At 41.5% G+C, this 23,831-nt stretch overlaps 1 protein-coding gene across 3 annotated transcripts in view; it reads left to right on the forward strand.

Annotated features, from left to right (window-relative positions):
* Positions 1 to 23,540, forward strand: part of RBAK (RB associated KRAB zinc finger) — a 28,880-nt gene extending 5,340 nt beyond the window's left edge. For 2 of the 3 annotated variants that reach the window (XM_068523991.1, XM_068523993.1), the window contains exons 2-5: positions 1,921 to 1,978; positions 13,546 to 13,672; positions 13,943 to 14,038; positions 17,670 to 23,540. In XM_068523991.1, coding sequence (XP_068380092.1) covers positions 1,921 to 1,978; positions 13,546 to 13,672; positions 13,943 to 14,038; positions 17,670 to 19,576 — 2,188 coding nt within the window. In that variant the 3' untranslated portion in view covers positions 19,577 to 23,540. Of the gene's footprint in view, positions 1 to 459; positions 904 to 1,920; positions 1,979 to 13,545; positions 13,673 to 13,942; positions 14,039 to 17,669 lie in introns of those variants that run through there. The other variant, XM_068523992.1, reaches the window with a different exon arrangement.
* The last annotated feature ends 291 nt before the right edge of the window (positions 23,541 to 23,831 follow it).

The following is a 23,831-nucleotide window of genomic DNA, read 5'->3' on the forward strand; positions in this document are numbered from 1 at the left end:
CTATTCACTAATACTTTAATTAAATAGCTCACTATGATAGTAAGCTAACATAAACCCCTTTCCCTTATTTATCAGTTGTCTGTGGACACTTATTCTAAGACTTAAGCACGCAAGGTAAGGAAAAGATTAGCGCACCAGGACATAGGTAAGATGCCTCGAGAAGCGGTGACATAACAGACGTTCCCTTAAAGTAAGGGGAAATTTGAGTCCCTGGTCCAGGCGGCCCATCCTCTCAGCACATCACCTCTTCACCGCCAGATGAGATGGAGACATTTAAGACGTTCCCTAACATGACGGCGCGGAGACTTCTGGGAAATAGAGTCCTGGTATTTGTCTCGCTCTCCGGGGCGGGCCTTGGCAGGCGGACTTCCGGCGTCCTCCTGCGCTGGTAGTCTCACCCTGTGTGCGTGTTCGTGTTCGCGCACGCGCACCGCCGCCGCGCCGCGCTGCTCTCGTTTCCTTTCCTTGCCCAGGTCACCGCTTGCTTTCGTTCCCAGGCTCTGGCCTCCGGCGGGGGAAGGTTCCGGGGCCTGAAGGGCTGGACGCCGTCTGGCCCGGCTGGCACCCAGCGGGCGCGGGCTGTGCGGGCGAGGGTTCGCGTGGGCTGGGCAGAGGCTGGAACGGGGACCCCCGAGCGCGAGCCCCGGAGCCCGCGGGCTGGGCCGAAGGGGCCGGGCGGGCGGCGGCGACGCAGTGCCAGACCGTCTGCGGCGCGCGGCACAGCGAGGCCCCGGGAGGGACGTGGGCCTGAAGGGAGCTTGTCCCGTACGCCCAGAGCCGGCTCCTCGGGCCCAGTGGCCTTGTGAGGCGGAGAGGAGGTACCCCGGGAGAGGAGCGCGCCGGAGGAGCAGCCCCCGGCCCGGAGCCTCGGGAGCCCGTGGCTGGTCAGCGAGTCCCGACGGGGTAGGTGGTGCGTCTTCGGGCCTGCAGGCGGTTGTAGACCCTGCGGCCCTTGGAGAGCGGGGCTTGGGGGAGCCCGCCCCGGGCCCCGTGGGAGAGCGACCGGGAGGGTTTGACCGCTTCCCGGAGGTGGAGGGGCCGGGCTGGAGAGCAGGGCCGGCTGCTCCGGATGGGGCTGCCCTGGGACTTGTGAGTTCCGGGTGTCCTGGGGGAGCAGGGGCCACAGGCTCGGCTGGGACGTGCCGCTTCCACCCCTCCCTCCAACCCCGATCCTCCTCGTCCTCGTCCTCCTGCTGTCGCCGTGTCGGGCTCTCGCACGTGTCTCTCAAGGCCCATCAGCCCGTTGGTTGTCTAATCTAAGCGTCCAGTGTCCTCCTGGGTTGTGCCCTGTGGAATCGCACAGTGTAGTTAGTGCAGGATGAGTCTGCAAGACTTCTGTCCCGCTTTCTCGGTTGAGGAAGGAAGAGATTGGGCCTGAGAAGGGAGGTGACTTGTCCCAGATCCTCACCGGGTGTGCACGTGGGGTCGCTAACAGGACTCAGAACTCCTAGGACAGGTGTTCTGTCCACTTAAAGTCAGTTTCATAATGAAACACTCATAAGTGCAGCGGTAACCAAATTGAGTCAGATGATTTACAAACAGTGCGGTGCCTTGATGCACGTTTATCCCACTTTTGAGAGCTTACATTCTCCCTTACGGTGGAATCTTTGAATTTTAATCAATTTAAAGAGACAATAAGAAAATACTTAAGTAGTGTCACAGGGAAATTTTTTTTATTTGCATTTTTTATTTAACTCCTTGAAACAGTCACTGTTCATATTCACCAATGAGAGTAACTTGATCGTGTTGGAGTTGGAAAGGTACAGGTGTGTGTTTCTCTTGTAGGACCCTTTTAGCCTCTTCTGGATGTTCATAGGGTGTCATTTTATTGGACTTTCTTTGATGGTCCTGATGCAGGAGGTTGCTGCCTGGGCAGGTCAGGTTACTCAGCACTTCAGTTACTTGCTTCCCTTCCTCTAGGTCCACCGTTTACAGTCTACGATTTTTCCAAGAGCAGCAGAAAATGAATGAATCCCAGGTGAGTTTTCCTGTCGGTGTATGTTTTCCCCCAGTTTGTTTTGTAATGCATTTTAGGAGGTGTATAAGGATCCACATTTTAAAATGTGAAGGTACAACTACTGAGCCTGCGCTCTAGAGCCCGCAAGCCACAGCTGCTGAGGCCCGCGCGCCTAGAGCCCGTGCTCCACAGCAAAGAGAGGCCCGTGCTCCACAGCAAAGAGAGGCCACTGCAATGAGAGGCCCATGCACCACAACGAGGAGTAGCCCCCGCTCGTCGCAAATGGAGAAAGCCTGTGCGCAGCAATGAAGACCCAACGCAGCCAAATATAAATAAACAAAATAAATAAATTTATTTTAAAAAAATGTGAAGGTAGAAATAGGTAAAAGACATTATCACATAAAATAGAGTTGTTACAGAGTCAGGGCGGCACCTAGTTGTCCAGTTCACACATATAGGTAGTATGATGCTTTAAGGCTACTGGAATTGAGCTGCAAATATGACTCATGTTCTTGATAGTTATAGAAAAAGGAAAATACCATCCATCGTGTGATTTGTGTTGACTATAAGAAGAAAGCATTTTTGTTACTTGTGGGTCTCAAAGATTTCCTAAGACCTGGAAAAATTTGTTTGTTGAAGTTGAAATAATTGTGGATAGCTCTGCTAATAACAGGCATCAAATCATTTCAGTATATGGCTTAGACTTATTGTTTATCGTAGCAGTGGGCCTGCTGCCCAGCGGAAACTTGGTGCATGTGATTTTTCCAGGCTCCAAAATATTGTGATCCAAGTAGACCTGTTTACATTTTTACGGTTTAGTCCAAGGCTAAAACCTAAATCATGGAATGGCCTGCTCATCCTTCAGATATTTCTGTTAATGTGTTTTTGGGTGGTTGTACAGCACACAATACAGACAAATATTCTACAGTAGAGGTGTTTTCACTTCCCATTCCCATTTCAGTTCTTGGTGTCTTGGTTTTGTCCTTACCACTCTCCTGAATCTGTTGGTAAAGATTAGCAGTGACCTAATTATAGTCAAATCCAGTGGACATTTTCAGGTCCTTCCCTCTCCTGACCATCCATCTGCCTTTGACATCTGTTACTGCCAAACTCATGGAGTCTCCCTTTTCTTGGCTTTTAAAAAAATTCATTTGGGACTTCCCTGGTGGCGCAGTGGTTAAGAATCCACCTGCCAGTGCAGGGGACACGGGTTCGAGCCCTGGTCCGGGAAGATCCCACATGCCGCAGAGCAACTAAGCCCGTGCGCCACAGCTACTGAGCCTGCGCTCTAGAGCCCCCGAGCCACAACTACTGAGCCTTTGTGCCACCACTACTGAAGCCCGCGTGCCTAGAGCCCATGCTCCGCAACAGGAGAAGCCACTGCAATGAGAAGCCCACGCACCACAACGAAGAGTAGCCCCCCGCTCGCCGCAACTAGAGAAAGCCTGTGCGCAGCAACGAAGACCCAACGCAGCCAAAAATAAGTAAATAAAATTAATTAATTAATTAAAAATAAATATTCTTTTAAAAATCCTTTAGAAAAAATTCACTTGTATTTCTGTATGCATCTTTAAACAATAATGAGTCTTTTAAAAAGTGGGTGGGGATAACCCACAATACCGTTTTTTTTTAATATCAATGTTCAAAGTTTCACAATTTTCTACATGTTTTTCAGTTTTTTCTTTTCAACGAGGATACAAATAGAGCCCATATGTTGCAGTTGATTAGTCTTGAATTGTGTTGACTGCATTGCAGTTGTTTTAACTTTAACATATATTTTTTTCTGAACCGTTTGAGAGTGTGTGTCATGCCCCTTTACCCTGTAATGTCTCAGTTGTATCTCCTAAGATCAAGAATATTTTCTTACGTATGTTTGCCAGAGGTCACTGAATTCAGGAAATTTTACATTGATGTAATACTTTATTTTTTTAACATTTTTTAAAAATTTACTTATTTTGGCTGTGCCGTGTCTTAGTTGTGGCATGCAGACTCTGAGTTGCAGCATGCAGGCTTCTTAGTTGTGGCATGCATGTGGGATCTAGTTCCCCAACCAGGGATCGAACCCAGGCCCCCTGCATTGGGAGTCTTACGTACTGGACCACCAGGCAAGTTCCTGATATAATACTTTATTTTTATTTATTTATTTATTTATTATTTATTTATTTTTGGCGGCGTCAGGTCTTAGTTGTGGTGAGCGGGCTCTTTGTTGTGGCACGTGGGCTTCTCTCTAGTTGTGGCATGGGGGTTTTCTCTTCTCTAGTTGTGGTGCACTGGCTTCAGGGCGTGCTGGCTCTCTAGCTGTAGCGCTCCGGTTCCAGAGCGTGTGGGCTCTGTAGTTTGCGGCACAAGGGCTCTAGTTGAGGCGCCCGAACTGAGTACTTGTGGCGCGTGGGTTTAGTTGCCCTGCGGCATGTGAGATCTTAGTTCCCTGACCAGGGATCGAACCCACGTCCCCTGCATTGTAAGATGGATTCTTTACCACTGGACCACCAGGGAAGTCCCCTTGATATAATACTTTAATCTACAGTTCATCCAGTCATCCAACTTCCAGTTTTGTCAGTTTTCCCAGTAATTTCCTTTATAGCAATTTTTTATTTTTGATGTAGGATGCAGTCCAGAATTATGAATTGCATTTAGTTTTCATGCTTTTTAAGTCTGTTTAATATGGAATAGTTTCTCAATACCGTTATAGTAATTGAAGAATACAGGCCAATTATTTTGTAGAATTCTTTGAATTTATGTTTCCCCGATGTTTTTTCATAGATTTAGATGGTGATTTTTCAGCAGGAACACTACATAAATAATGACTCTTTTAAGATTTATGACCCAGAATAGGGTCTCTCTCAGAGAAGTTCCACGTGCACTTGAGAAGGGTGCCTGTTCTGCTCTCTGTGGGTGGAGTGTTCTCTAAATGTCAGTAACATCAAGTTGGGAATGTTTGGCAGGTGCACCATATCCTTGCTAACCTTCTGCCGACTTGTCCCATGAGTCGTGAGAGAGGGGGAATTGAAATCTCCTGCGATTGTGTTTTGTCCATTTCTCCTTGCAATTCTGTCAGTTTTTGCTTCATGAATTTTGTGAAAAGATACCTAACCATTTAAGATTATTAGATCCTCTTGATTAATTAACCACTTTGTTGTTGTGAATTGGCCTCCTTTATCCTGGTAATGGTCTGTGCTGTGAAATGGAATCTCTGATACTTATAAAGCCACTCCAGCTTTCTTTTGAGTAGTGTTGGTGTGCAATGTCTTATTCTGTCCTTTTACTTTTAACCTATTTGCATCTGTATATGTAAAGTACAGCACTGTAGACAGCATATAGTTAGGTCTTGTTTTTTTTTATCCAATTTGACAATTTCTGTCTATTAATTGGGGTGTTTAGACCATTTACTTGTAACCTGAATATTGATACAACCAGTTAGGTTATAGTCTGTTGTCTTTATTTTCTGTTTGTCCCATCTTCTTTGTCTTCCTTCTGTTTGATTGACTATTTTTTGTGATTCCATTTTATATCCTTTGTTGGGTTATTAGCCATAACACTTGTTATTTTAGTGGGTGCTTTAGTGTTTATAGCATGTAGCTTTAATTTATTATAGTTTATCTTCAAGTAATATGCCTGATCACTTAGCTACAGTTCCATTTTTCCCATCTTGGTCTTTATACTGTTGTTGCATTTTATTTTTACAGGTAATACCAATCCCACAATACATTGGTTTTTTTGTTGTTGTTTGTTTTTTGTTTGTTTGTTTTTTGTCAGACCGAGTGGCTAGTGGGATCTCAGTTCCCCGACTAGGGATTGAACCTGGGCCCCTGCAGTTAAAGTTCTGAGTTCTAACCACTGGACCACCAGGGAATTCCTGATACATTGTCATTTTTAATTAATCTTTTAAAGAGATTTAAATAATGAGAGAAAATACATAGTTACCATTTCTGGTGCTTCATTCTGTTGTGTAGATCCACATTTTTATCTGCTGTCATTTTTCTTCTGCCTGAAGGACTTTAACATTTCTTCTAGTTGATAATGAATTCTTATGGCTCTTGTATGTCTGAAGATATCTTTATTTTGCCTTCACTTTTTTTTTTTTAAAATTTTATTTATTTATTTATTTATGGCTGTGTTGGGTCTTTGTTTCTGTGCGAGGGCTTTCTCTAGTTGCGGCAAGTGGGGGCCACTCTTCATCGCGGTGCGCGGGCCTCTCACTATCGCGGCCTCTCTTGTTGCGGAGCACAGGCTCCAGACGCGCAGGCTCAGTAATTGTGGCTCACGGGCCCAGTTGCTCCGCGGCATGTGGGATCTTCCCAGACCAGGGCTCGAACTCGTGTCCCCTGCATTGGCAGGCAGATTCTCAACCACTGTGCCACCAGGGAAGCCCTTGCCTTCACTTTTAAAGAGATTATTGCTGGGTTTTTTTATTCTCCAGTACTTTAAATGTGTTCCTCCACTGGCTTCTTGCTTACATTGATTCCAAGAGAAATCTGATGTCATCCTCGTCTTTGTTCCTCTGTATATAACGTGTCTTTATTTATTTATTTTTTATCACTAGTTTTTAGCTGTTTGGTTTTGATACGTCTTGGTGAAGGCATGCCTCGTTTTATTGTGCTTCACAGTGTGTCCAAGAACAAGGAGAATCATTCCATTTGTTCAGGTCTACTTCTCTGTCTTTCAGGAGTGTTTTAAAATTTTTCTAGTATAGATTTTGTATATTTCTTATTAAGAGTTTTTTTCTGTTGCTATTGTAAACTGTGTGTACACTTGAATTACATCTTTTTACTCCTTTTTACGTAATGAGGGCTGTTGCTTTTATGTGTGTTAACTATATATTTTGTTACCTAACAGTTATTTTTATTGATTTGGTTCCATTGTTGATTCTCTGAGTTTTCTAGGTATAGTGTATCATCTGTGAATAGAAATAGTTTCACTTTTTCTTATTGATTATTAGGTCTTTAATTGTTTTCTCTGATTGGAGATAATGAGCATTTTGCCTTGTTTCTAATCTTTGTGAGAATGTGTCTATTGTTTACCCATTAAGTAAGTCCTGACTTTAGAACTAAGAGGACTGAAGCATAGATACGTGTTTGTGTCTAGACTCAACAAAGTGTATGTATGTACCCGTGTGTATATGTATCACACGTGTGCACATTAGGGTATGAGTATGTGTATGCATAGGTATATTCATGTTGGTGAAGTATCCATCAATTCCTATTTTCTTGAGTTGTTTTTTTTTTTTAATTAGGTATGATTTGAATATTGTCAGAGGTCTTTTCAGCATCTTTGGAAATGTAAGATTTTTCTTCTTAGCTATATTATAATGGCATATTGTATTAATGGATTTCCCAATATTAAACCAGTCCGTATGCTTGGAATAAGTGCTGTTTAGATAATTACATATTTTCTTTTCAACGCGGTATTGGATTTTGTTTGCTAATATTTCATTTTGGATACTTGTATCGATAGAAGCAATATTGATATGTAATTTAATTTATTTGCTTGATTGATCAGTCTTCCAACCCCTGCCACTTCTTGCCTTCTGGACTGCCTTAACCCAGAAGGTTATTACTTCCTATAGGTGATGTTGAAGCTCATTTGGCTTGCCTTGGGATAATCTTAGGCTCTCTTGGGGAATCTCAGCTGTGAGACCTGCACAGATGTGGCTGTACCAGTGGGTGGAATCCCTTTATAAACAATAGGATACTAGAACATGTTTACTGAGCACTTCCCTTCCAAAATACAAGTTAAATGTTTACAGTCCCAACAAGTGCTCCTTCCAACAACTGAGAACCCATTTTGCTGGTCATTCAGTGAGGTTTCTACATCCCCATGTTCGTCTTTGTTGGAGCTCTTGGGTTTCGGTGGAGTATGTCACTGACTGTTTTAAGGAAACTGTTTTCTTCAACAAAAATTGTCTTGCTTTTCTGAAAATACCTTTATAATGTCTTTAGGCTTAAATGATAGTTTGGCTTGGTGTACAGTTCTAGGTTCAAAATCCTTTTTCTTTAAAAGTTGTGGGTGTTCTCCATTGTTTTCTCTTGGTTGAGAATTAGAATGTCAGTTGCCAGGGTAACTAGTGTATTTTTTTCCTTCTGTAACTTTTTAGGATTTCTCCCCCCCCTTTTCTTTTTCTTTTTTTTGGCTGTGCAGCTTGCGAGATGCCAGCTCCCCAACCAGGGATTGAACCCGGGCCCCCGTAGCAAAAGCGCCAAGTCCCAACCACTGGACCACCAGGGAGTTCCCTCTAATTTTTAAATTTTGGATGTTTTATCAGGAAATTTCTTGATCTATTTGTTTACCCAGTATTTTTCTTTGCAGATTATATGGCCCCTTTTGATGATGGTTTGTTTTGTTTTGTTTGTTTGTTTATTTTTATGATCTTCAGCTCGGGAATCATTTTCCATTCTGCCTTTGATGATTTTTTGTTCATCCTCTATAACTCTTTCTGAAAATGTTGAATCTGTTGGATCTGGCTTCAATATCTCAAAATTTCATCATTTCAGTTTCTTGTTTTCAGAGAGATTTCCTAAGTTATCTATTCTATGTCCCGTTTATTATTCAAGCTTCTTACTTGAGGATTTTTTTAAAATTCAACAATCCAGTCTTTAATTTCTAAGTATTCTCCAGTGGCTTTTTCTTAGCAGAATGTTCTCATTTTCTGGAAGCAATATCCTGCTTAATTTATTAAAAAATATAAATCAGTAGACACAAATGCAAGTTGTTTCCTTTGTGAATTTGGTTCAGTCATTGTTGAGTTGTTCATCCTAATGTTTATCCTTTATTTATGTTGTTTTCTCAATTAGCTGATGATTCTTAATTTTTTAATTTCACTTTTTGAGAGAATAATTACTAATAACTAATGTGAAAATACTCAACCCATGACCCCATTTCATTCCTCTTTCCTTTGTGGAGGGGATGGCTGCAGAAGCTCTGTAAGGGAGTGGGTAGGGGTGTGTAATTAGAGAGGCATCACTGCATTTTTTTTCCTTCCACTTTTTTTTATTGTGGTAAAATACACATAACATAAATTTAGTATCCTAACCTTTTTTTTTTTTAAACATCTTTATTGGAGTATAATTGCTTTACAATGGTGTGTTAGTTTCTGCTTTATAACAAAATGAGTCAGCTATATGTATACATATATCACCATATCTCCTCCCTCTTGCGTCTCCCTCCCATCCATCCTAACCATTTTTAAGTGTACAGTACGGTAGTGTTAAGGTAACCATTTTTTAAGTGTACAGTAGAGTGGTATTAAGGCCATTCATAATGTTGTGCAGTCGCCACCACCATCCACCTCGAGAGAGTGTCTCATCTTCCAGAACTGACACTCTGCCCCCGGTAAACACTAACTTCCCATTTCTCCCTCCCCAGCCCCTGGCAACCACCATTTTACTCTCTGTCTCTAGGATTTTGACTAAATACCTCATCTAAGCGGAATCCTACAGTATTTGTCCTTCCGTGACTGGCTCATTTCACTTCGCTTAATGTCCTTGAAGTTCGTTCATGTGGGGCTTCCCTGGTGGTGCAGTGGTTGAGAATCTGCCTGCCAATGCAGGGAACACGGGTTCGAGCCCTGGTCTGGGAAGATCCCACGTGCCGCGGAGCAACTGGGCCCGTGAGCCACAATTACTGAGCCTGTGCGTCTGGAGCCTGTGCTCCGCAACAAGAGAGGCCGCGATAGTGAGAGGCCCGCGCACTGCGATGAAGAGTGGCCCCCGCTTGCCACAACTAGAGAAAGCCCTCGCACAGAAAGGAAGACCCAACACAGCCATAAATAAATAAATAAATAAATGTTACTTAAAAAAAAAAGAGGATACCTAGTAAAATTTGAATTTCAGATAAACAGCAAAGAACTTTAAAAAAAAAAAAAGTTCGTTCATGTGGTAGCAGATGTCAGAATTTCCCGCCTTTTTAAGGCTGAATCATACTCCACTGTGTATGTATATCACATTTTGTTAACCATTTGTCCATCGATGGACACTTGGGTTATTCCCACATTTTAGCTATTGTGAATAATGCTGATGTGAACCTAGGTATACAGATACCTCTTTAAGTCTTTGCTTTCATTTTTGGGGGGTATAGACCCAGAAGTGGAATTGCTGGATCATATGTTAATTCTGTTTTTCATTTTTTGAGGAACCACCATGCTGTTTTCCACAGCAGCTGCACCATTTTACATTTTCACTAACAGTGCACAAGGGTTCCAATTTCTCCAACACTTGTAATTTTCTTGGTTTTTTGATAGTAGCCATCCTAATGGGTATGAGGTGGTATCTCACAGTTTTGATTTTCATTTCCCTGATTATCAGTGATGTTCAGCTTTTTTTTTCATATGCTTATTGGTCATTTGTAAAACTTCTTTGGAGAAATGTCTATTCAAGTGCTTTGCCCATTTTTCAAAATTTTACTTTATTTATTTCACTGCCTGTTTTAGAATTGTTGTTTTTGTTGTTGAGCTTTAGGAGTTCTCTGTATATTCTAGGTATTTTTTAAATTAATTTTTATTGGAGTATAAATTTACAGTGTTGTGTTAGTTTCTGCTGTACAGCAAAGTGAATCAGCTATACGTATACATATATCCCCTGTTTTTTGGATTTCCTTCCCATTTAGGTTACCACAGAGCGTTGAGTAGAGTTCCCTGTGATATACAGTAGGTTCTCATTAGTTATCTATTTTATACATAGTAGTGTATATATGTCAATCCCAGTCTCCCAATTCATCCTATCGCCCCCTACCCCCTTGGTATCCATACGTTCTTTACATCTGTGTCTCTACTTCTGCTTTGCAAATACGTTCATCTGTATCATTTTTCTAGATTCCACATATAAGCAATATCATATGATATTTTTCTCTTTCTGACTTCACTCTGTCTGGCAGTCTCTAGGTCCATCCATGTCTCTGCAAATGGCACAATTTTGTTCCTTTTTATGGCTGAGTAATATTCCATTGTATACATGTACCACATTTTCTTTATCCATTCCTCTCTTGATGGACATTTAGGTTACTTCCATGTCCTGGTTGTTGTAAATAGTGCTGCAATGAACATTGGGGTGCATGTATCTAAATTTGAATTATGGTTTTGTCCAGGTATATGCCCAGGAGTGGGATTGCTGGGTCATATGGTAGTTCTGTTTTTAGTTTTTAAGGAACCTCCGTACTGTTCTCCATAATGGCTGTATCAATTTACATTCCCACCAACAGTGTAAGAGGGTTCCCTTTTCTCCACACCCTCTCCAGCATTTGTTTTTTTTTTTAATTTTTTTAATATTTATTTTATTTATTTATTTTTGGCTGCATTGGGTCTTCATTTCTGTGTGCGGGCTTTCTCTAGTTGCAGTGAATGGGGGCTACTCTTGGTTGCGGTAGCTTCTCTTGCGGAGCACGGGCTCTAGGCGCGCGGGATTCTGTAGTTGTGGCTTGTGAGCTCTAGAGCGCAGACTCAGTAGTTGTGGCGCATGGGCTTAGTTGCTCCGCGGCATGTGGGATCTTCCCGGCCCAGGGCTCGAACCCGTGTCCCCTACATTGACAGGCGGATTCTTAACCACTGCGCCACCAGGGAAGCCTGCAGCATTTATTGTTTGTAGATTTTTTGATGATGGCCATTCTGACCGGTGTGAGGTGATACCTTATTGTAGTTTTGATTTGCATTTCTCTAATAATTAGTGACGTTGAGCATGTTTTCATGTGTTCTTCCACCCATTTTTTGATTGGGTTGTTTGTTTTTTTGATATTGAGCTGCATGAGCTGTTTTTAATCCCTTGTCAGTTGCTTCATTTGCAAATATTTTCTCCCATTCTGAGGGTTGTCTTTTCATCTTGTTTATGGTTTCCTTTTATATATTCTAGATGCTGACCCCTTAGCAGATACGTGATTTGCAAATATTTTCTCCCATTCCGTGGTCTCCCTTATTCCTTGTCGACTGTGTCTTCTGATGCACAGAACCTGTGGGCACCACTGCATTTTGAACCGGTGGCAAGTCGGCAGACAAGTTTAAGTTGCTCAGGTGCTTTATGGTGAGAGTAGTCTTCTAAGAGTTGCTTTAGGAGAAACGTCCATGTCCAACATGGAAACAGTTGGCTCTTTGTCCAGATGTGCCTGACATAGTCTTGGGTTGCACCTCCTTTCCTGGTGTCCTGTCAGGTTTATCCTTTGTCCCAGACAGCAGTTTTCCATTTGGACAGTGAATGTGTGATCACCCTCATTGCAGGGGTCTGAAGAGTGGTACTGGCTCCATCTCTGGCCCCCGAGCCCACGGCCAGGGGCTGTCGGCACAGTCTGAGTGGATCTGGCTGCTCTGTGCAATGAGAACAGGAAGCCTCTCAAGCTGCTTGGTTGATTGTGTGAGTCATTCTTCTGTCAACCAGTCACTCTACTGCTGTAGGAACCCTAGGCCCTCTTGATGGGCCTGGAGATTTTCCAGGGCTCTGGTGGCGAGCCTGCTGTCACTTTTGCTGCAGTCCCGCCTCTGCCCCTGTGTGAGTGTGTTCCGTGGTCCTGGTTTCTCATCTGCTCTACTCGATAAATCAAGAATTTCCTCAAAAAAATTCCTGCTGTTGATAACTTCTGTGTTCCAGTGCTCTTATGAGAACACTACTTTTATATTTCTTTGAATTGGGCTTTTTGGGTTTTTGTCTTGTTTTTGAGGCAGGAAAGTACTGGGTTGGCCAAAATGTTTGTTTGGGTTTCCTCAGTGAACATTTTGGCCAACCCAATACTTGCATATGGTCGTTTACTCTCTTGAACTAGAGGCAACTCTTCCTGTCCAAAAGCTGCCCTCGAGAAAGTGCCTTCTTGGTCTCTGCCCTGTGCCAACCTCTTAAATATTGGTGCTGCTGCAGGTTTTGCCATGGGTACTTTTTACACTGTGTCCTCTTCTTGCCCCTGAATCGTGTAGAACACCCAGCTGAGCCTGCAGAGCCTAGTCTGCCAACGTAAAATTAAAATAGTTTACTTTTCTCGTGTTAGACCATGCTCCACCTTGTATGTGTCACTCTGATAATACCTCAGGCAGTCTTTCAAGCAACAAGTTTTCATTGCTGCCACAATGAGATGTTTGCGATACCACTTGAAGGAAGTACTAGAAAACTTAGCCAAGCAGATGGCTCCAGGTAGCCAGCTATAAGAATGGAGGGGCCAGAGGATGAAGGAGTTGAACCGGGATGGCCCCAGTCCTGGGCCGCGCCAGCATGAGGAGGTAGGGAGAGGAGACCCAACCAGCAGAGGCTGCTGAAGAGAGCGACAAGGAGGGAAATGCCCGTGTTCACTTAGCCAGTGTCTCCTTGCCGGGCTGTGAGCTCTTTGAGTGAGAGCAGGAGTGGTGGTTCATTAACTTATGTCCCCAGAACTCAGATACTTAAGTTGCAAAATTGGAGCTCTTTTTTTTTTTGGTTTGAGAGGTTTTTTGGCTGGTTCGTTTGTTTGACACATTAAAGAACCCAAAGGCAGTGTGTTTCTAATATGGCTTGTTTTCCTCCCACGATCTGTAACAACAGTGAGGTTTTCAGGGTCCGTAGTTGACTTTCCCGGTGAGCTGGGTGAGCTCTTGTCCCCATAAGTCTTCTCCATGTCACCCAGTTCCCATCACGGTGCCATTGCAGGGGCCAGTGTCATTCAAGGACGTGGCCGTGGACTTCACTCAGGAGGAATGGCAGCAGCTGGACCCTGATGAGAAGACAACCTACAGGGACGTGATGCTGGAGAACTACAGCCATCTGGTCTCCGTGGGTGAGGAGAGCCTGCTTTCTGAGTTGCTGCTCTGCTGGGGGCTTCCAGTTTAAGGATTTTATGCTTGACTTCGAAGAAATCAGTGATGAGACTGTTTAATTCTTTGTGGGCACCAGATAAAGTATTTGTTTATTTGCTTCTCGATCAAAAGGTTCTGATTTTGATTAGGTGCAAAATAGACGCTTTATTTTGTGGCCTCTGAGGCAGCACCTTCTACTCAGAGACCCAGAGCTGAGCAGCAGGTCGAAGTTGGCTCTTTCTCATCCACAGGGTACGACAGCACCAAACCGAACGTGATCCTCAAGTTGGAGCAGGGAGAGGAGCCTTGGGTAGCAGATGGCGAGTTCCCACGGCAATTTCACCCAGGTGAGGTGGTGGAGTGTGAATTTGTAAATGGTCACTCCGGTCCTCTGGGGTGACCGCAGATGCCCTAAATCTCACCTCCTGGCACCAATAGCACTTGCCCTCCACCATGTATGCGCATGCTCCCTTTCTGATTTTGCACCGGGCTTACATTTTACAGGATTTCCGTGTCTTCTAGGACTGAGGGTGCATTCACTCCCTCTTCTTCTCATACTGTCCGTGACTAACCTCCCTATTATCACAGAATTCCTTTGTTTTCAGGCACTCAAAAGTCTGACAGAGAAGTTAACTGGAGACTTTTCTGGTCATTCTTTTTATCTTCCATTTTCTTTCCTTCCTTGCTGTGAAACGCCTCCGGCTTGTGTTCCACCCCAGTTTCACGCCCCCCTCTAGGCCCTCAGGCACCCAGCGTAGTCCCCTCCCTACGCTTGTGGGTCGGCCCCTCCTCGCCGTGGGTGCACTGGTCACTGTCCCTGAAGCCCATCCTCAGTGACTCGGTGACACAGCACGAGTTGGGCCGTCCTCTTTCCCAAGTGCTCCTTCCTGTCCCATCTGTCTGCCCGTCCCTGTGTCGGCAGCAGATGTTCAGGAAGAGTTTATTTCATCAGTGAATTCCTGTTCTTCTCTGGCCTCCTCAGGAGCCCCTAGGACCTGTCTTCCACTTCTTTAGTCGTCTTTGTATCCCATAAAAGGGTTCATCTAGCCTCAACTTTGAAGGCTTTTTTATTTATGTTGCTCATCCAAATTGATACCCGACATCTGTAACCTGTAGCCTCTTTAACTCTTACCTGACAGAATAATAGCACAGGAAGGATCGTCCACTTCCTTCTTCCTTAGCACATCTGATGATAAACTATGACCTTTCCAAACCACGAATTCTGTGCATCTTCCCCAAGTCCCTTAATTTATTACATTGTACTTGTCTTCTCTGCCTTGTACCTGTTTTTTTGTCTTTTATGAAATGCCTTAAAATTGTTCTTCATATTCTCAGTTTCTTTTGACATTGGTGTAAACAGTATTTTCTCATACGTACCTGGATTACAGTGAATCCTATTTGGAAATTGCAAAATCTATTCATTTGAAACATCCAGTTGATCTTATCACTAGGCTCAGAAGATAGGCCTGTAACTATTCTGTTTCTTCTTAAGTGGAATTTAAATTCTCCTCAATCCCCCACAGTGTGGTGCAATGTTGCATACCAAAATGAATGTCCTGTTTCCCCCAACTCTTGTCAAATGCCATTTGGTCTAGATTTCTAAATGTCTTCCATTCAAACTGTCGTTGTCCCTCTACTCGCCCAGATGATACATCTTCTTTCCCTCTGCTCTCCCTTCTTTCCTTCCTTAGTTGTAGTTTGAAAAAAAAAAAAAAACCATAAAATTTACCGTTTTAACCATTTTTAAGTGAACAGTTCAGTGGTGTTAACTGTATTCACATTGTTGTCCAACAGAATCTCTAGAACTTTATCCTTTAAATTTGACCTTGAAAGTTCAGCTCCTGCTTGAAGTTTCCCTCATTTCTCGCTCTTCATCCAGTCTTTCCCTTCTCTTCACATCCCCTCCACGTAGTGGTTGTTAGCACAGGATTGTGCACTCTGATGTGTAATGGCAAGTGTTTGTCGCTTGAGCTCCTTTCTCTACCTGAATTATAACCCTACAAAAAGGAAGGGTCTTAGTGCTCTGCTTTTCTGTGTAACATGTAGAAGATACTCAGTAGATTTTTCATTCACTCACTGAGGAGCTTCTTTGAGAGAATTTATTCTGAACTGTGGATTCTGAAAAAACAGCTGGGGGTTAGAGTCTAACCTGAAAGCACCCCATTTGATTCAGATTAGAAACTACTACTTTAATTTCTATTGGACAGATTAAAAAAAAAAATAACAAGTGTGGTCATACATTTGACAGGCAGAGGTTTGAGTTAGGAAAGGAGAGCACAGCTGCATGAACTAGTTTAAAATTAGCTTTCAAATGGAATGTTCATAATCAAATACATGATATATAACTTTGTGTTAAGGCTATTTTAAAATTTAAGGGAAGGAGAGCCTCAAAAAGTTGGAAAGAGACTTCATAAATATTTTAAGGCTTCCCCTGAAACATAGCTAGGTTTTGAGTACATACCAGGCTGGAAGTCAGGTTGAGTGAACAAGAGCATGTGCAGACTTATGGTTGGGCGTGAGCAGGGCAGGGCCCAGGCTTCCTGGAGCAGAAGGTGTTTTTGGAAGATGAGTGTGATGCTAGTTTGAATATATATTGTGAATCTAGGTAATGAAAATTTTACTGGTAAAGGATAACTTTTGTTTTTTTTCTGCTGGTATTTGGGCACAGGGATGTTGTAGATTTCTGAGCCCAGAACTGTCAGTTGCGTTGAATGTGGATGAGAGTAACTAAACATAGTTCAGAAGATCCAAAAACATGTAAAATACATGGAAATAAAAGTTGATATTGTAGGGGCTACTTTAGAAATCTGATATTGAAGATTTTACACCAAATGAAACCTGAGAGTATGGGAACTCTTGTTTATATTCAGACTTAAGCTATACTATTATGTCAGGAACATGACTGGTTTTGGTAAATTTAAGTCAGCAGATTGAAAGAAAATTCATGGAAAAACTTACTGAGCATTTGTTTTGTGTCACTGTTCTAAGCATTAACATGTACTAACTAATGTATCAATAGTCTTTGCCCAGCCCTATGTTTTAGGAGCTCTTATCCACATTTCAGGTGAGCGAAACTGCATCACAGTTAAGTAACTTGCCCAGGTCCCCCAGCCTATGACGCATTGGAGTTGGGCTCCCAGTGCTTGTAGCCACTGTGCACTGTGTTGTAGACAAGTCACTTAGTGTTAAATGAGACCACAGGACTCTCCAGAGAACTGATCTTACTGGAGAGATTGGTCTACTTAGGTTTCTTTCAGACATTTATGTGCCTGGGTCTCTCCTTACAGGTCGGTGTGAGTCAGGGCAAGAGAGTTGGAGCCCTGGTTGTGGGACTGTCTCTAAACATGAGGGAATTGGAGCATTTAGAATGTTTATTTGGATTTATGTGCAGAATAGAAAGGCAAAGATTTTGGAAGGGTCTAGGTTAGCATGTTACCATGCTAATCTTGGTATGAAGTGATATTATATAGTTTAATATACATTGTAATCTGTTTCTCTCAAACATAATCCATACTTGAATATTTCCTTGGATTATACATCCAGTAATTGTTCCTGCTCTCCCACGAATCCCACTTGCTCTCAGTCCTCCCATTTCAGCCTCGATCTGGGACCCCTTCAGTGACTTTCTCCTCTGCTCATCATTTCTTGGGTTTATTTCATGTTTCCTACCAAAGTTCTGAACATATTTGTAAAGTAACAAAGGTACTTGTGTTCAATGTGAATTTACTCTTTCTTCTACTGCTGAGTCCTATCCTGCTCTCATCCCTTCCCCATCCCTCCCCCACCCCCCATGTCTGTCTGTTTGTCTTATATGACAAATCAAGGGGGAAAGAGGATTATACACTGATAATTATTTTTATTTGTGGAGATTGACCCTAAAGCCAGAGTCAAGCCCACAATAGGTCCTTGAGTACTGCTCCCATTCTATAACTGGTATGTTCAGATTCACAAGGTTTGTTTAATTTTATTCCTTTTTAGAAGAAGTCTGGAAAGTTGATGACCTGATGGAGAGAGCCCAAGAAAATAAAGACGAATGTTCAAGGCAAGCTGTTTCTATCAACAGCAGAACCCTGACTGAGGAGAGAGAGGTTGCATTTGATAAAACTTATAACATGGAAATAAGCCTTGTTCCTTCAAACCTAATATCTCATAATTGTGTCTCATGTGGAAAGACTTTGGGATCTACTTCAGAATTAATTATTAGTGATGGAAGCTATGCAAGAAAGAAACCTGATGAGTGTAGTGAATGTGGGAAAACATATCATGGAGAGAAACTCTATGAATTTCATCAAAATGGGGAAGCCTTTTCTCAAAATGAAGAAAGTATTCAGAAAATTAGTATTTTGGAGAAACCCTTTGAATATAATGAATGCACAGGAGCCTTAGACAATGAAGCTGTTTTCATTACTCATAAGAGAGCTTATATGGGGGAGAAGCCCTATGATTGGAATGGTTCTGGATCAGACTTCATCCAGATGTCAAGTTTTAATGTATACCAGAGATCACAGATGGAATTGAAGCCCTTTGAATGCAGTGAGTGTGGAAAATCCTTCTGTAAAAAGTCAAAATTCATTATACACCAGAGGGCTCACACTGGAGAGAAACCTTATGAATGTAACGTATGTGGGAAATCCTTCAGCCAAAAAGGAACCCTCACCGTACATCGGAGATCACACTTAGAGGAGAAGCCCTATAAATGCAATGAGTGTGGGAAAACCTTCTGTCAGAAGTTACACCTCACTCAACACCTGAGGACTCACTCAGGAGAGAAACCCTATGAATGTAATGAATGTGGGAAAACCTTCTGCCAAAAGACACATCTCACCTTACACCAGAGAAACCATTCAGGAGAGAGACCGTATCCATGTAACGAATGTGGTAAATCCTTCTCCCGCAAGTCAGCCCTCAGCGACCATCAGAGAACACACACGGGAGAGAAACTTTATAAATGTAATGAATGTGGGAAATCCTACTACCGAAAATCCACCCTTATTACACATCAGAGAACACACACAGGAGAGAAACCCTATCAGTGTAGTGAATGCGGGAAATTCTTTTCTCGGGTGTCATACCTCACTATCCATTACAGAAGTCATTTAGAAGAGAAGCCCTATGAATGCAATGAATGTGGCAAAACCTTCAATCTAAACTCAGCCTTCATTAGACATCGGAAAGTACACACAGATGAGAAACCCCACGAATGTGGTGAGTGTGGAAAGTTCTCATATCTCACCGACCATCACACAACTCACTTAGGAGAGAAACCCTATGAATGTAGTGAATGTGGGAAAACCTTCCTTGAAAATTCAGCCTTCGATGGGCACCAGTCACTTCCCAAAGGGGAAAAGTCCTATGAATGTAACATATGCGGGAAATTGTTCTCTGAGTTGTCATACTATACTATACATTATAGAAGTCATTCAGAAGAGAAGCCCTACGGATGTAATGAATGTGGGAAAACCTTCTCCCATAACTCATCCCTCTTTAGACATCAAAGAGTCCACACAGGAGAGAAACCCTACGAGTGTTATGAATGTGGGAAGTTCTTCTCTCAGAAGTCTTACCTCACTATACATCATAGAATTCATTCAGGAGAGAAGCCCTATGAATGTAGCAAGTGTGGGAAAGTTTTCTCTCGGATGTCAAACCTCACCGTACACTATAGAAGCCATTCAGGAGAGAAGCCCTATGAATGTAACGAATGTGGGAAAGTCTTTTCTCAGAAGTCATACCTCACTGTGCATTATAGAACTCATTCAGGAGAGAAGCCCTATGAATGTAACGAATGTGGAAAGAAGTTCCATCACAGGTCAGCCTTCAATAGCCATCAGAGAATTCACAGGAGAGGCAATATGAACGTACTTGACATGGGAATGCTCCTCTGAAGTCAGATCTCATTTTAGAAAACCCTCTGCACATAATGAGTATGGGAAGTCGGTCGGGAGTCAGGCATCACTGTCTGAGAGTTCATGTTTCTGAATGAGGAAAAGCATTTAGGTGTTAGATTTATTCTAATCTGAATTTTCATAGAGAAGAATCCCTAAAACTGCAACAAGAAGCAAAGCTTTCAGCAGAAGGCGACCCTACAACTCATTGGACACTAGACAGTTTATAAAAGAGTGAAACTCTATGAATATTTTATGTTTATTTTGGATTCCAATTGTATTCACATATCAGGGAATCATACCAAGGTGAAACCTGTCAAAGTGATGAATGTGTAAAATACGTTGTCTTGGAAATTGTTATACTAAAAGCCATATTTCTGATATAAAATCAGATGTTTTTAGGAATGATATCAGAAGCTATCAGCTCTGAATAAACCTTCATTGCAGAAAATGAAGTTTTAAAATCTTCTGGAGTTGATAATGAGGATTGTAGCATTAAATATGTATATGGCAGTTTCTATCACGTTTCCAAAATGTGATTAATTCTATGCAACTCTATGCAAGTTTGGATTTGAATAATTTGTGAAAAGGCAGTGTTCTTATTTGAGTATTAAGGTGGCAAAATGTACTAATGTAGGATATATTGGTGAGGTGTTTGACAGGTACAGAATAGTTAAATACATAGTTTTCTGTTCTTTAGAGGCATTTACAAATGGTTTTTAATGAGTGCTTCATCAACAGAGGAACCAGTGACTTTTGTGAAGTTTCCAACTGCATTTGAGCAAAAAAGACTTAAAAATACTATTTTCATAAACTATGCATAGATCCTTTGGAATCTAGTCTGTTCAGTGAAGGATGGCTGTACTGCTCATGCTCTATAACATAGGCCCAGCTCTCCTACCACTCTTGTTTTTTAACCCATAGGTTTGAGTGTGCAGTATGCCACTATTTTGTAATCCAGAAATTTTACCTGTGCTTTTATTTGATATGAATATGATGTCATTATTTTGTGCACTGCCTCTTATTCCCAGTATTTTGTAACAAATTAATGCAAGCTTCTAGCAGACATTTTTTGTTGATTAACCTCAGTGTCCTTCCTCTCCTCTTTACTTGCTGGAAGAGTTTAGGTATCTACTATTCACAAGACACGGAGGGTAAATCCTGAGTAATCTAAACCAATCATGCTAATTTTATTATGATCACCAGTAACTCGTTTATAGTGGTCACATGACCAAATCCTAGGCTAACAAAACAGACGGTTTCTGGAAAAAAGGTAAAACAGTGATCAAATGGATCTTACTCCAGGAATGTGAGGGTATTTTAATAATAAAAAAACCAATCACTGTAATATATCACATTGAAGAAAAGTAGTATGCAGGAAACTTGTGGTGAAATCAACATCCATTTGTGTTTTTAGCAAACTGTGGATAGAAAGGAACTTCCTTTATTGGATAAAGAGTATCTTATACTACAACAAACAGCATATCAAATGGTGAAATATTGAAAGTTTTCTCCCAAGATCAAAAAAAGAGGCAAGGTTATCTGCTATGACTTAATTTTATTCAGCATTGTGTAGAAGGACCTAGCCAGGAAAGTTAAGGGAAGCAAAAGAATGAAAAGGCTTAAGGATTAGAAGAAGTAAAACTTTTATTTGCAGATGAGATGCTTTTATACATAGAAAATTCTAGGGAATATTCAGATAATTAGAATTGAATAAATTGAGCAGAATCCCCGCATACAAGGTCATTATGCAAAAATTGGTTTTTAATATATTTTCTGTGTTTCAACGAACACAGAAAATGAAAAGTTTTAAAACAATACCACTTACAGTAATATCAGAAATCCTTAAGTGCCTGGGGGGAAAATTACCTAACACTATATTTTCAAGAATTGTATCCAGGGGGAAAAAAAAAATTACAGAACAGTAAGAGGGATATATCCTGTTCATGGATTCCAAGACAATCTTAAAAAGATGTCAGTTTTCCCCAAATTAATTCATACATTCAATGCAATCTTAATCAAAATCCTAGCAAGTTTTTGTAAATGAAAATTCTCAGATTCATGTGAAAATTCAAAAGACCAATAATAGTCAAAGCTATCTTCTAGAATAGACAGAACTAGAGAACTTATAGTGCCAGATATCAAGAGCTGTTACAAAGCCATAGGAATTATGATAGTGTGGTAATGGCACAAAGATAAACAAATTGACCAGTGGAACAGAGTAAAGATTCCAGAAACACCCAAACATAATTCAGTCACCTAACTTTTGGTGAAGGTAATCATCGTAATGTGGGAAAGGATGTTCTTTCCACTAAATGCTCTGTCATCATTTAAATTTCATAATTTAATAGAAAACAGAAAAATCAGTTGAGGTGGAGTGCAGTTTTAAGTATGAAATGTAAAATAATAAAGATATAAGAAGACTATAATCTTACAGCAAGCAAAGTTTTCTTAAGACTCACAAAGCACTGAATCATAAAATAAAGCTTGTTAATTTGAATATATTACATTAAAGAACTTCTGTTTCTCAAAAAGCCACCATTGAGAAAGTGAACAGGCAGACCACAGAGGGGAGAAGATGTTTGCAATTCAAATATGTGGCAGCAGAATCGAGTGTAAAAGAGGGCTTGGTAAACGTTTTTGGTGAGGGGCCAGATAGTATTAATATTTGGGGCTTTGTGGGCTACACAGTTTCACTCACGACTACTCAACTTTGCTGTCGTAGTGTGAAAGCCATAAATAAGACAAAAACGAATGAATATGGCTGTGTCCCAGTAAGGCTTTATTCACAGATACTGGTGGAGGACAGGATTTGGCCAGCAGGCCATAGTTGCTGACCGCTGATCTAAAATAAAAACACCTACAAATCTACAAGGAAAAAAAAAATGGGCAAAAGACTTGGACGTCCACTTCATAAAAGAGGCTATCCACATGGCCAGTAAACATGAAAAGGTATGTTAATTTTATTAATAATCTTGGAAAAGGCAGATTTAAAACCCCGTGTGGCACTACTGCCACCCTCTGAAGTGGTTAAAATGAAAAGCATGAAAAAGCAAGATTTGGCAAGAATGTAACAGGAACTTGCCTACACTGCTGGTGGTATTGCCCATTGATAGAACCATTTTGGAAAGCTGGCACTTAGAGCCAAGCCTGTGTATGTACCCTTTTAACAAACCCAAACCTAGCAGACATACATGAATGTGTCCACTGTGCATGTATATGTCCACCAAGGGACATGTCCTAGAATTTTCATGACCTAAAACTTCAAAAAGCAACTCTGAAGGCACCTATGCAGTAGAACTTTGAACGTCGGTGGTGTGTTTCCACCACAGAACGCTGTAAGGCAAGGAGAATGAATGGGCAGTAAGCACAGGCAATAGCTCAATTTCACAAAGAATGCTAAATGAAGGAATCTAGACACAAAAGCAAACAGGTAAAGTATAAGAACAGGTAAAACTTGTCTATGCAGTTAGAAATCAGGATAGCGGTTAGCCTTGGCCAAGGCTGACAAGGAGCATTCATCTGGTGCTGGTAATAATTGGTTTCTAAATCTAGGTGCTGAATATCTGAGTGTTCTGTGCACTCGAGCTTTGTGTGTTTTTCTGCATGTATATTACACTTCCATAAAATGTTTTTAAAAATCACATGTGTCTACCATTTTTGTTGCTCAGCACCCTTGCCATATTTTTCTAGATGTATATGAGTATGCTGCATAACAGGAATTAACTGGTAGATTTTGAATAATTTTGTGCAGGAAATACTCTTAGTTTTAATGCCAACTACTAAGATTTCCTACACTGACCGTAAAGCTTAGTGTAATGTATATTTTCAGTAAATATTTGAAAAGGTGACAGGGCCATTACATATGTTGTCATCCTACGGTTCTGCATATATAAATGCATCTGGCACATATAAATAGGTCTGGACTGCCTCTTCAATAAAGAACTGATGTGTGTAAACCTTTCATATTTTCTCAGGCGAATTGTTTTTTACATTCCTGTATTTGGGATGCATCTTAACCATCACACTGTCATAGAGGTGACCTTTCTTTGAGGTTAAGTATAACGGTGAGTTTGATTTGATAAAAAATTTTTTAAAGTTTTCAAGTTATCCTTTCAGCAAATTTAAAATAGGCAGTTAACAGCACAAACGTTAGTGAGTGAAGGATGTAGTTAATTAAGACCTTGCAGGATAAAATGTAAGAGCACTCAGCATGGGGAATGGGGGGTGCTGGCTGGGTTTATGGCACAACAAT

Source organism: Eschrichtius robustus, chromosome 16, assembly GCF_028021215.1.
Source record: "Eschrichtius robustus isolate mEscRob2 chromosome 16, mEscRob2.pri, whole genome shotgun sequence".
Lineage (NCBI taxonomy): Eukaryota > Metazoa > Chordata > Mammalia > Artiodactyla > Eschrichtiidae > Eschrichtius > Eschrichtius robustus.